Below are 14,063 nucleotides of genomic sequence, written 5' to 3'. Positions count from 1 at the left end.
TATGTAAAACAAATGTCATTAATAATTGCAATGTCGTGAAAATATAGCATTCTATATTTAAAACAACACATAAGTACATACAAGAAGCAATACATATCATACCAATGAAAACACTACACAAAGAAAAATTCCATAAAGAAAATGATTTAGTAATTTATATTTTATTTAACTTCAATTAGATCATAATTAACAAAACGCGGGAAGTGAACCGTCGAGGCCAAAAGGCTTATGTAGCACGTCTACGAACGCTACGGCGTCGTAACATTAAGTCGTAGACAACACGCAACAAGTTTAGGAGCCTTATCTATTCTCTATACTTATGTCATAAAATTTGTCAATACGTCGTAATGAGATGTAATCGTCGGATACATATCCCTCGATAAACGTAACTCCGCCCTACGTAGGCCTAGTTAGATACTTGTCGAGAGGTTCATTCAGGACATGAAATGTCGCCGGAAGCCTCGCAGATCAATCGACGCGCCCGCCCCCCCTCGCAACGTTCACCCGTCCCGCAGCCCTTCGCGATCCCCCCACAGGATCCTAGGAAGACCAGACAGAGTGGCTCGTCAGTCAGCTCGCGGCAGTCGTGAGAAACGCACGTGCCGATTCAGCGACTCGCGGCTACGATCTCAGTGATGCTGTTGTGTTTATCACCTCAATTTATTGAGTGCTAATATACTCTTATTTCACGAAGTCCGGTAAGAATTTTTATAAGAAACAAAATTGTCGTCTGTTAATATTAATTAAATTCTAGAGAAATAGCAAATTTTCCTCTCGTTAAATCCACCTGTTGATCTAGCCTTAATTATATATTATGTATAATATTATGTACTGTTTTCACTTATTTTTAAATAGCTCTAAATTTAAATCGGAGTTTAAGATGTAATCGTGTATGGGGGGATTTCATAAAGTCGTAATTGCAAGTAGCAGATAAAGAAAATTTAATAGAGAGAAAGAATAATGAGGGAATGCCAATGTTTGTTACAAGTATTACAAATAATCAATAATCACAAATAATAATAATCTTCTGTTTCTTAATCATTAAAATAATTCAAACGAACTTCTTTAAACAAAAGCTTATTTATGTTATTATAAATATATCTTATTTCATCATGATAAAAAAACATTTGGGCGGCATTTGTGAAATTCAGCGTAAGTGCATATTCCAAACATCGCAAAGGTTTTCCACTTATATTAAAGCTTTAAATAAATTGGCAGATTTAAGAAAAGTTAACATTATAAAGTGTGTACTCATTTCATGCGCCGTGAAATTGAAAATTATCATGTCGTAACTTATCTGTAGACTTTATCCATTTATTTCGATTCGGTATTAGTGTGATTAGTAAAATGTATCTTGATTACTTAGTTAAATAAATTATTTAACTCATTTTAACCTTTATGGATTACCCTAAAATGCGTTTAACAAAGAACATACTGCTGCGTACTGTTTTATTTGTTCAATGCAAATAAAAATGAATTACATGTTTTAAAGATATTTTAAATTATTTAAAATTGAAAAAATTACATTAAAAAAATTAATAGGTTGCCATTTATTTAATATTAAGACATTCAAATTGTCTTGTTTTTTTGTTAAAAGTCACCAACTTGGAAGAATATTTTCCCGACTGGCGGGAGTTTAATTTTATTAAAGTTCTCTTAGTTTTCCTTGCGGCGTGTCCATTATATTCTTTCGTCTACTTCGCCTTGATAGTGGCCGGAAACACTTGTTGGCACAAATTGCATTTGCAATGCTTTGTTGTGACCAAACGACTAATAAACTTTTTTGCGTGCTCAGTAAAAGCTTGTTCTTCCGCCGGATAAAATTAATAAAGGCCCTTGGAAAGTAAATAATATTGTGAACGCCGATAAATTACGATTTAAAACTACGTTGTGTCATGATTAGAACTAATCTCAAGAAGAAAAGGAAAATAATGTAGAAAATGTACTCTTAAATATGTATTGAATTTTGATATATTTTTGGATATTTTTAAGGAAGTTAAAAAAAAAATTAAAAAGTCACTTATTTTAGCTATCAATAAATGTCAAATTCATTGTTTAATCTGTCGGTTTCTTATGTTTTTTTTAATTAAATTTTAAAACACATGGAATAAGTTTACTACCCACACTTAATTTTTCACATCGAGAAAATCGTTTAGTAAAAACTGCAATTAGATATACAGTCGATTAAGTTGCGCGTTGATGTCTAACGGTAGTAATTCAAGAAACGTGAAAATGTATGGAGAAACATTTGCTTTAGATTATTTCAATATCAATTTGATTTATTTATAAAACAAGGAATTAAAATTTGAATACATCTTAAGAGAATCATGTCAGATATTTAACTATTGTTAAAAATTCTAAGTTTAAAATTAAAACTTTTTTTTTTACATTTTTTATTCTAGTGAAAGAAATAAATAAAATATTCTGCCAATCATTTTGATGTCGTACGATGGTTGAAAATGATCCCCACTTGTTCCGATTCTCAACAGCTTGTGAATGAATAAATGCTGAACGAATGCTCAGTTGTCATCGACCTAAATCAGGGGATTACCGTTCATAGATCCATCGCTCACTTCAACTCTACACAATGAAATAGCTTACATCTCAAATAGATCGCGATAATTCGCACTTTCATGTTTAAATTTCAAAATTATTATTTAATCCAGCTTAGGTTTTTAATATTTATTTTAGATATTTATTTTTATTTTATACATTGATGATTAATTTTGTGAGGTTGCTTGTTTATTCCCTTTCAATAAAATTAATCTAGAGAAATTATTAAAAATTGCGTAAATTAAGCTTTAACAGTCGTTTAAAGGCACTTTATTAAAGATTTTGTTACCGAAATCAGAGTCGTTATGTTTTCAGATTTAGTTTAAGTTTACCTACACTAATGGACTGTACAAGTAACAGTTAATGGCCTCTGTGTGATAGTTACTGTAAATTACATCTACAAACTGCCGGAGAGTCGTAAATTCATTAAAGGTTTTCATACTAAATCTATACTAAGGGAGACTTAACAACTCTAAACGTAACAGTTAGCCTACTCTACTCTAAAAATCTCCTTCAGTGAACTATTAGCCACTCTGAAGTGTCGGATATTTATTCTTCAAATAAAAAAAAACGTGATAATCTGTCGATAGCAATGATAAGTATTATGTCAACACAGTTAAAGTGTATTGCGGTGCGTGTGAGCGTTGGGGAGTGTGGGGGAGATGGGGGAGCGTGGGGGAGCGCGGATCTATCGCGCGGCCACTAACTAAAGATTTCCGCGCCAACATCCGCGCGTACTCGTTGCGCCCGCGATCCCCCTGGCTCCCACGTGTACTAGTCACTGTGCATTTCACTCAAATATTTGCGAAATTCACTAAGATTAATTGAGTTGGACAAACATTTGATAAAGATTGACATATTCGACAAACATAATTGGAACATTTTTAATTATTTTTCTCCGGTAAACAGCGATTTGTCCAGAAAGTTACTACCTTAGGTAGTAGGCTAAATTTAAGACCCATTAAGGCTGGCAATTCATTTTTAATTTTATCATCTGTTTCTACCTGATTTTGAGGTGTAGTCATAAATAATTATAAGCAAGTAAATATAGCAGCTATTTAGGTTACAAAGTCACAATGGAACTGACTACTGATAAAAAGCGTGAACTTTACTATTAATTAAATCCGTATTTATTACTCAGATGAAGATGGCGTAGAGTCGAATTCCCGAGACGCCGTGCACGTGGACCGCAAGCCCGAGACAACAATAGTGCGGTCTCGCTGCCAACAAATGCCATTTGATGTTATAGAGAGATCGTCTTATAGAAACACGATACACGAATTAATATATTATTATAATTATGTATTACTTATATATTAACATCAAATCAATATGTTCTTAAATAAACACTTAGACTTAAAATGTTTTAAGATATTAAATATTACGTAGAGTCAAATATTTAAATTTGCTCGGTAGTTCTGATCGAAAATCGGACGACGAACCATAAGAGCTATGATATGTATGTAGCTATGAATAGTTTTCTAAATGGTTATAAGAAAACGTCTTTGATTGTGGATTTGTCTGTCTGTCGCTTTCACGCCAAAACTACTGTACCGATTTAAATGTATTTCGATATACAGATAGTCTTAGAGCCAGAGAAAGGACATTGGCTCTTGTAAAATGCGAAAAATTATTGTAAAGGGTTGAAAAGGGGGGGATAGAAGTAGAAGTTGTATGAAAGTATCGCTAGAGTAAGAAGTCGCGGTTACAGCTAGTTATAAATATACCAGTTTCATCAGTTTTGTTATTTGTTATATTTATAATAAACTAGCTTTTACCCGCAACTCCGTCCGCGCGGAATAAAAAATAGAAAACGAGGTAAAAATTATCCTATGTCTGTTTCCTAGTTCTAAGCTACCTGCCCACCAATTTTCAGTCAAATTGATTCAGCCGTTCTTGAGTTATAAATGGTGTAACTAACATGACTTTCTTTTATATATATAGATTAGTTCAAAGTCTGTTAATACGAAGCGTATAATATGGCTATTGTTACAAATTAGCGTGAAGGAAACAACTTTGATTACTTTTACTCTTGTTTGTAAAAAAACTCATAATATCGTAGTTGCGGTATGTCTATTGTAATACATTCAAATCTTTTTAATATAGTCAATGTAAGTTATTTGTTTATGTATCATTAAAAAATAATAAAAAATCTGAATGTACAACTTAAATTATTAATAATATAGCCATTTTAGAAACTGTTTTCTACGTATCTGTATTATTGTTGTGTTATAAAATACATTTTACGGTATATATTAGAGAATTGACGCACATGTACTGTTTACTATTACTTTATCTTTGTTGAGTCAGTTTATTATTATTACGATCTTCAGAAACTGCTTCAGAATTTTCGTCTCTTGTGCAACTTTGTGCGACTTAAGCAAGTCTTAGGAAATATAACATAAAAAAAACTATATTATGTTTATAATGTCGTATCAATATAAATTATAAGTGAAAATAATTACAAATGCATGATTTAAAGGAAAATTTGCCTATATGTTTTAAACTGACTTCCAAAATGAGGTTATCAAGTCTTTTGTATGTTTTTTTTATGTGTTACGTCATAGCTTTGCTCCAGGTGAACTGATTATGATGATTTTTTTTCTATTTAGAAATCACGCCCGAAGTGTAAGATGCCGCTGCAAATAAGACGGAATTGTCTTCTGTTCCTACGCGAGAACCTGCTCACCTTACTGACAGTAATCGGCGTGGTGTCCGGAACGTTACTGGGATGGGGTCTCCGTGCGTCGGGACACGAGTGGTCGCGTCGTGACGTCATGTACTTCCAATATCCCGGGGAATTATTTCTCAGGATGCTAAAGAGTTTGATAGTTCCACTGCTGGTATCTTCGATTGTTTCGGCCATAGGTTCTCTGGATCTCAGTCTGTCTGGCAAGTAAGTTGATTACCTTTTTTTAGTTCTCTACAACTAGGGTACCCATCTTTCATTAAAAGTGTGGCTTTCATCACATTGGCGACGAAAAAAAAAGACGACCTCACTTGGTCTTTGTCTTGTGCAATATGTTTTACCAACTGGTATTTCAAAAAAGTCACGGGTATGGACCTCTTTTGCGTTGCGCTTACTAGCTCCTCGAAAATTAGATTACATTGTAAATTATGTTAAATTGTATTAACATGTTCCAGGGTCGGACTCCGAGCTATCATCTACTATATGACGACGACCGTGTGCGCAGTGATGCTTGGCATCGCTCTCGTCACCACCATTAAGCCGGGCAAAGACCCAGAGGCGTACAGCCAGCCCAATGCCACCAAAGTCGTTACTAAAGACACATTGACTTCAGACACGCTGCTCGATTTGATAAGGTAAAGTTAAGATAAATTGTCATTTTAAACTTGTGTTTAGATGGAAATAATCTCATTCTACGGCAGATTTTAGGATTTTGCTAAAAGAGTATTAGGTTTGTTATAGAGTGAGCAGATTTGTCAAGACAAAAGCTAATGTGTGATAACAGAATAAAGAGTTCGCATAAAAAGGTATTTTACCTACAACACGCGTAATGCGTCGGCAATTACGAACGGCAAAATACCATGTGATAAAAAATAATGAACCCATATATACAATTGGAGTAGACAGAGACAGATTTTCATGTGCCAAATTTTCCCCGCAGTCTCTTTGGTTATTGTCTTCCACTTAATCTTTAAAATTACTTAATCTAGGAAGAATTTTTTACTTTTTTTATTTTAGTATATGAATTTAGGTGCCGGGGTTAGACAACATTAAAAAGAAGCTGAATATCTTAAACTGAATACTGGTATTTCGTAATAATGTTACTATTTACTTTTATTTATATGAGGTTTATGGTATGACAGAGTTTATGAGGAAAAGTGCTAAGAAATCCATTCCTTAGTGTGTCATTTGTTTAGATGCAATGAACAATCAACAAATGCACATGCGCATGCAAAACTATTCCGACATCGCGGATGAAATATCAGCAGCCGAGTGCAATTGGCTCGCGGCCTTTTCCTAATCGTCGGGATCACTCATCACTTTAATGTTTTTAATAGGTGCTAACTCGTCGTTTAATTTTCGCCATCCGTTCGCATTTAAATTTGTTATTTGAGTTATTTGCTATGTTTTCTACTATCGCGATAATGCTACTCTTACTTCTTACTTATATTATAAACTAGCTTTTACCCGCGACTCCGTCCGCGCGGAATAAAAAATAGAAAACGGGTTAAAAATTATCCTATGTCCGTTTCCTGGTTCTAAGCTACCTGCCCACCAATTTTCAGTCAAATCGATTTAGTCATTCTTGAGTTATAAATAGTGTAACTAACACGACTTTCTTTTATATATATAAAGATGCAAATGTTTAGATGGATAGATGTTTGTTAGAAGGTATCTCCAGAACCGCTGGACGAATCTCTCTGAAAATTGGCATAGATATAGAAATAGTCTGAAAGAATACAGAGGCTATTTAAGTTTTTTTTGTTAATACCGCGTGGACGGAATCTTTTATAGATATCGAGGATGAATATCTAGTTAAATTAACATTTTTTTTACAATGGTACACGCATTGGGGGACTTGATATTTTTACTTCGAAAGCATTTTCCACAACACTGTTCTGCCTCACAAAAGATGGAGCAAACAACCAAAAGAAGAATAAAAAGCCTACTTGATTAAACATTAACTATTGTAACTCTGTTTTACAGATACTCAAATGATGGCAATATTTACTAGTTTTACCTTGATCATCATAAGAAACCCATGTAAATTTCAAACAATTGCATTTCAACAAAATTCTCTAATTGCAAACAATTGCAAATACTCTTTGTAGTGTTCAATGAGCCAATCAATTCTGATATGCATCAAGGTACGAGAGGGCAAAAGTCAATAATTAACGCCTCATTTTCTTCTCGGACGTTCTCTTCTTAGTATCAGTTATTTGGGGGTTCACTAACGGGTTTTGTTAAAGAATGAAGGTAGTATAATTACACATATACATATGTAGTTTGGTATTCTTTGTATGTCTAGGATAAAGCTTTTGTTAATCTTCGTCTACGTAAGGAATAGGGCTGCCAATCATTAATCGAAGACGGTCACTAACAGTGAAACCCACCGAGTACCTGTACAACCTTCTGTTCTTCTTGTAAACGACGAAAAAAAAAGCGTCCACATCCATATAATCCTTAAAGACATGAAAAGAAAGATATCTATTGGCTTGTTTGGCACAAAACTATCTGACCCGAAGAGATCGATGTCAAATCATGTAAAGTCAAAAATGTGTCAGCCCTAGTTGTGAACTAGGCGATAAGTTTATGGGATAATTGGCCCATTTGTGTGAAGTGGGCCATAGGTTAACTTGTCGCTGCTCTACACACGAACACGCACCAACTGTCATCTTCATTGTTTTTCCTATGGCGCCGTTTTTTTCATTTGATTTCGACTTTAAACATTCTTACTCAATAAAATAAGGTTTTTAATTTATTTGGTTAAATTATTAATTTATAAAGGAAAAGAATTACAATGGTTGTACAACTATTACATTAGGTATAAAAATTGTAATTAAAAATCTAGTTAACCTAGAATTTGGGGCTCGTTATTATGTAGTACGTAGTACATACTGTCTGCTCAAGTGATTTCAGACTTTGTGTCAAAATTATTTGGTTAGATCAAATGTTAACTGAAGTACATAGCGAAATCGTATAGCATTAGATTGTTCATAGTAATTGTCTATTAGGTGTGAGTCCCCGAAGTGAAACTGTCCGGGCGTTCGTTCCCTGCTCGTCACTCTTCATCAGCCAAATGGTTATTTATACAGCGCCCTACATACGACACGATATTAGGGATGTCAACATTCTGACAGAAATAAATGCGTAACGCTGGAATGACCTTCAAAAATAATGACGTAATAATGATGTATTTTGTATTATATTCAGTTTAGTGTTACTCAGGTGATATTTTGGGAAGTTCTTTTTCATTCTGTAATATTAATTCCAAAGTCATGGGTAACTTAACTTAAATAGATGACTTGCAGATCAGTGAACCGGCTTACAACTCAGCTCAAATACGAGCTGCGAACTGCTAGTCACCAAGTAGCTCGCGGCTCGTCGGCTCATCGGCTCACATAGACATGAGCCTTGAGTTGAGCCGCAAATTAACGGTTTAAGCTTATGTGATCTGTACTATTGTACCTGTTCAGAGCTAATTTACATTTTCATGACTTCTTATTGTATCTTTAAACTGTATCTTTTCAAAGAAGAAAAGAAAAAAAATCCTTAAGAGAAGTTGGATTTAATGAGTTTTGACAACCCTAGATTGTGAGTTTCAAATGTATGTCGACACTTGTTAATATGTTACGTTTAAATACACAGTGTCAAATAATGACCCTTCTGATATATTTCAAAATACTTGCCCAAAGCTTATAATAATGATAATAAACAATTATCTATTATTTGGCGATTTACTTTAAGGTAAGTAGAAATAAAAACCAGACACTAAACCCAAACTTTTATAGAACTTTGCCTTTCGTTTTTTTAATATAAATGTTAAAGTGGCAACCCTACGCATAGTATCAATCAGAACAATGATGTTGCTGATCGCTGGGTAACAGACTGCCAGGTGACAGTACAAAAGGTCAATCGAATAAACTTCACCGACGTTGTATAACTTCGCAAAATGAAAAAGAACTTTGGCGAAAATCTTGCACATATAAGAAGTCAAAAAGACTTCTTATATTACAAGATGTACTCACTATTCCTTATAAATAATATTAATACTAATCTTGAAATCCTAGATGTTTTAAATGTGATTATGTTAACTAAACGAAACGCTTTTTATTTCACTCTATCTATAGATGTGCGGAGATTTAAGATAAAAAAGTGAAGCACATTTTTAGCAACTGGTTATTGGCAGCAATTTCGCTAATTGCTATAATAAAAACGTCAAATTAACGAGCTCTATGAATATTTAAAAGTGACCTAAACACATTTAGCCCCCATTCGAACGGGCGTTGTTCTAACGCGCGTTAAAAAAGCTTTCAAAAAGAAAAAAATGCATTCCCAAGAATTTGATAATACGGCAGCGCTTTTAACACGCAGCTTTTGTTTTTCGCAGTGTTGTATGTTAAGCTTAAAGTTAATTTTAAAGCGTTCGTCGCTCGAAAGCTGTCAACGTCGCCTTTAATGCGGCGTTAAAAAAGCGCCCGTTCGAATGAGCGCTTGTGGTCGTGTATTTTTCATAGCTTTACAGTTTATATTGTTTTTAAATTGGCTAATTGATGACACCGGAAATATCCGACCACTGTAAAAAGATCCGTCCTTGGTACTCGTTTGTAGAACCACCGAAGATACGATTTTCATGTTATTCAAACGTATCCGCTGTGCAATTTTATTGTATCCGCTGGGTTAAATAGAATTATACTTTTCAACTGTTCTTTCTCAGAAGACAAGTTGATGTATAAGGATATTTTAATCTAAGCCCTTTTTATTAAGTGGCTACAAAAGGATCCATTGTCTATTTATTTTAATACAGTTGTTATTTTTTTCACTGCTGAAACTCCTGTACATTATCTTATGGTTGTCTGTTTTTTAAATAATTATTTTCTCAGGGTTTTTCCGCAATGGAATCCCGTGTTAAACATCACTTCTCGTACACATCTGTGTAATTAGAAAGCGTTTAAAAATTCAATAAAATGTTCTTGTTTCCAGGAATGTGTTTCCAGAGAACATCGCTCAAGCGACAATCGCATCCTACCGAACTCGATTATCTTACGACCCCAAAGATAGCAAAATGGTCAAAGGTAATATTTAACTGTATGTGGTTATATTTATGTAACTAATATTGCATTAATTATGTATGTCTTACTGCCACTCTCAGTAAGATTCATTAAATGACTATGGGAGTCCCTAAATATAGATTTAGATGATATTAAATCTACATTAATCCAGTTTTCAAGTAACCGTTTAAGTGATTGCGACAGTATCTGAGTGACGACAATCAAACAAAGGTGTTCTTACAATTTCTATCCTCTTGAAACACGGATCATATTAATATTTTTTTTTGTTTTTCAGGACATATCGAGACATATAAGATAGAAGGAGATTACCAGAGTGGCACCAATGTATTGGGGCTGGTGTGCTTCAGTATTGTGCTAGGCATCACCATGGGCAAGATGGGAGACAAGAGCAAACCCCTGCAGGAGTTCTTCCACACCCTCTCTGAAGCCATGATGATTATCACTGGATGGGTTATTTGGTAATACTGATGTCGAATTTACTTACAAATGTCTTGTATTCATTTATCGGGAACTAGCTATCGCCTCCTAATTTGCGTTGAAATAAAAAACAACTGAATTAACAGCCTTTGCACAACCAGACATATTCCAGACTTAGGACTGCAGTCTGGAATATCATTTAATTCAGACTCGTTTAACCGATCTGGATCCAAACATCCAAACATGGTTGCTATCGTTAGATCCTGCAAAGGTTTAACTGTCTGTGATATTTAATGGATCAAAATCAGTCTAAACTAATTCTTTAAATTAATTGTTTTTTTTAAATTATATTAGGCTAATATGTAATATTCGTTTTCCAGGCTTTCTCCGCTCGGTGTGTTCTTCTTAGTAACAGCAAAGATCATGGAAATAGATTCTTTCGCAGACTTAGTGGGTCGTTTAGGATTGTATTTCATGACAGTATTACTAGGTCTGTTCTTGCACGGATTTGGTACGCTCAGCGTTCTATTCATTCTGGCTACAAAGAAGTTGCCGTGTCGCTACATTGCTAAAATGGGTCAGGTTATGGCTACAGCGTTTGGAACTGCTTCAAGGTAAAGTATTTAAATGAGTAATTAAGATTCTTGTCGATATTTTAATGGTAGAACTCAATAATCGATCTCCATTCGTTTTTTATATCCGAGGTATTTTTAATTACAAGTTTTAATTCTTATGGTTCAAATTTAACCGATCTAAAAATTGATATTGCAATAGAAAAGCGTGATATATTCTTTAGAGGGTGATCAAATAATTTTCATAGTTTAATTTATACAAAGTGATTAAAAAAAATTAAGGGTCGATTATTGATTTCGAGCGTAAACGATTGTGAGTGCGAGAGTGAGTTTTGTATTTCAGTTCGGCCACAATGCCGATAACAATAGGCTGCTGTGACGACATGGGCCTGGACCCGCGCATCACTCGCTTTGTCATCCCGATTGGCGCTACCATCAACATGGACGGCACAGCGTTGTACGAGGCGGTCGCCGCCATCTTCATCGCACAGCTTAGGAGGGTGGAGATGTCGTTCGGAAAGATTGTTGCAGTCAGGTGAGACGTGTAACGAAATATATTTCACATCGGATTTACTAAACTGGTCTAAATTATCTTCCCGTCCTTCAACTTTATTTGGGAATGGTGCACTAGATTGTCTTTTCATCATTCCCTTCTCAATAATAACCTTACACGCAATTCACACATTTCTACTTAGGTCTACCCCTACCGAAGTATTGTAAGTATATTAATATTTAAAGTTCTCGGTATCAGATGCAATTCTTACCTCTTCATAATGTGCCCCTACCATCCTAACCTTTTGCTTCTCCACCTTCTCTTCTTAAATCTACCTTCTCTAACAATACTTTACAATAAAGATAAAGATTTAAAGATAAAGATTGTAAGTTTTTTTGCGTTTCAGTGTGACTGCAACTGCGGCCAGTATAGGCGCTGCCGGTATCCCTCAGGCGGGATTGGTTACAATGGTAATGGTGCTTGACACCGTCAACCTGCCCGCTGAAGATGTCTCCATCATTCTTGCGGTCGACTGGCTTCTGTAAGTTTATATAATAATTATTGAATTAATGTATAACCGATGGCCGACGAGTCCAAGAAATTTCTAGAATACCGCAGACAGCTATAATACAACATAGTCACATACATTAAAATTTTAGGTATGATGAACTGAACCGGATTACTAAAAAACCATCGACGACATTCGATAACTATTATATATTCAAACTATTTAACATCCAAAATTAACTCAACTCAATAACTGTTACAGAGATCGATTCCGCACAACGATTAACGTCGTCTGCGATGCACTGGGAGCCATCATTGTAACCACGTTATCACAAGGTGACATCGAAAAATCGCGCGCCATCCACCAAAACGATAGGGAACTAGCTCCCGCGCACGAACTTACCGAACTAGAGAAGGGCGATCATTGAATAACGTAAAATAACAGCTATTCGCAGTAATGTGTTCACATAACGTTGTAGCGGTAACGTTATTTTAATAAGTTATAACGTTAATATGTAATAGCATAATTGTGTTACCAGCCAGCAACAGTTTTTATTCATCGCAGTATGTTAACTACAAAAACTATTGTGATTATTAGATGTAGAAAATAGTATCACGTTGAGTGTTTATTTAGCATTTAAATATCAGTTTCAGACAGATATAAAGTAAATCACTGGTTTTAAAGATCGTAAATTATGTGATCAATACAAAGTAATGGTGTGACTATACTTTACTGAAGAACTAAAGCCCATGTTTAACATTACCAAAGCTTTAGCTCCCAAATCAAAAAAAGACATGTTAGGTTCAACGTAGGTTTAAAAACAATTGTTGATGTTCATAGGGTGTAATAAATTAAAAATTACTTGTGTGTAACATGGACAGTTTGATTTGTCTTGTGTAAAAGACATTTGATAAGTACTTAAAAACTATTTCATGGTTTCTCAAAAGTTTTCTTATTTGTAATAAGCATTTGAAGATTTTTGACAGGTCATGGAACGGGTTTTGAGACATTGACATCTTCGTGAAGCATTTTATCTTGTAATAAAAAATACTCTTACATTGATAAAAATATAGTCATTTTTGATAATGTTTGTTAGTAGTTTCAAGATATTAACAAAACTACGATAAATTGGCAATCTTTTGAACTTTTAGAATTACGTGAGAGATATCTTTGAATTTTTTTTTAAATCTGAATACTACCCTTCTATTTTTGTAAAAATGTATACATGTATAGATTGTTTAACAGTGAATGTGCCATATCGTAATTTAAATATTAAATTATATATTATTATTAATCTCCAGTCATACATCTATTTGCATTCCAAATGATAAATTTTGTTTTATTGAGTTTTTTATATGTAATGTTTTACGTATTAATAAATATTACAAAATTCTTGTTTTTTATATGAGTAATAATTGATTTTCATTTAATGACAAAATATTTATGATTAAATCAGTTTTTATATTAGTGAATAAAGAAATATAATTTTAATTAATTAAATAAGTACAAATCGTAGCCAAATTAACTTTATTGTAGATCGTAAGATTTATAAAGTAAAAATTTATTTATTTATTTATTATTAATTACGATCACATATATTTTATTTGAATAAAATTATTTAAAAAGGTATTATTTTTTTCTTTAATAGAACACAAGGAACATAAAATAAAATTAAAATTAAATGTTGATTATGAAGTAAGTGACATTTTATTTACACTTTTCAAAACCTCTTTAGGCATAGAAAATGCCATAAAAGAAA

At 33.7% G+C, this 14,063-nt stretch overlaps 1 protein-coding gene across 1 annotated transcript; it reads left to right on the top strand.

The window, feature by feature from the left end:
- Positions 1-549: 549 nt before the first annotated feature.
- Positions 550-13,106, top strand: LOC106716577 (excitatory amino acid transporter 3). The gene is made up of 9 exons (XM_045681476.1): positions 550-698; positions 5,166-5,449; positions 5,698-5,877; positions 10,226-10,317; positions 10,589-10,772; positions 11,112-11,345; positions 11,647-11,838; positions 12,203-12,337; positions 12,566-13,106. The coding sequence occupies exons 2-9, from the start codon at positions 5,187-5,189 to the stop codon at positions 12,729-12,731; spliced, it is 1,446 nt and encodes a 481-aa protein (XP_045537432.1). The 5' UTR covers positions 550-698; positions 5,166-5,186; the 3' UTR covers positions 12,732-13,106.
- The last annotated feature ends 957 nt before the right edge of the window (positions 13,107-14,063 follow it).

The sequence above is a fragment of the Papilio machaon genome, chromosome 16 (genome assembly GCF_912999745.1).
Source record: "Papilio machaon chromosome 16, ilPapMach1.1, whole genome shotgun sequence".
Lineage (NCBI taxonomy): Eukaryota > Metazoa > Arthropoda > Insecta > Lepidoptera > Papilionidae > Papilio > Papilio machaon.
This window is presented reverse-complemented; position numbering and strand designations above follow the sequence as displayed.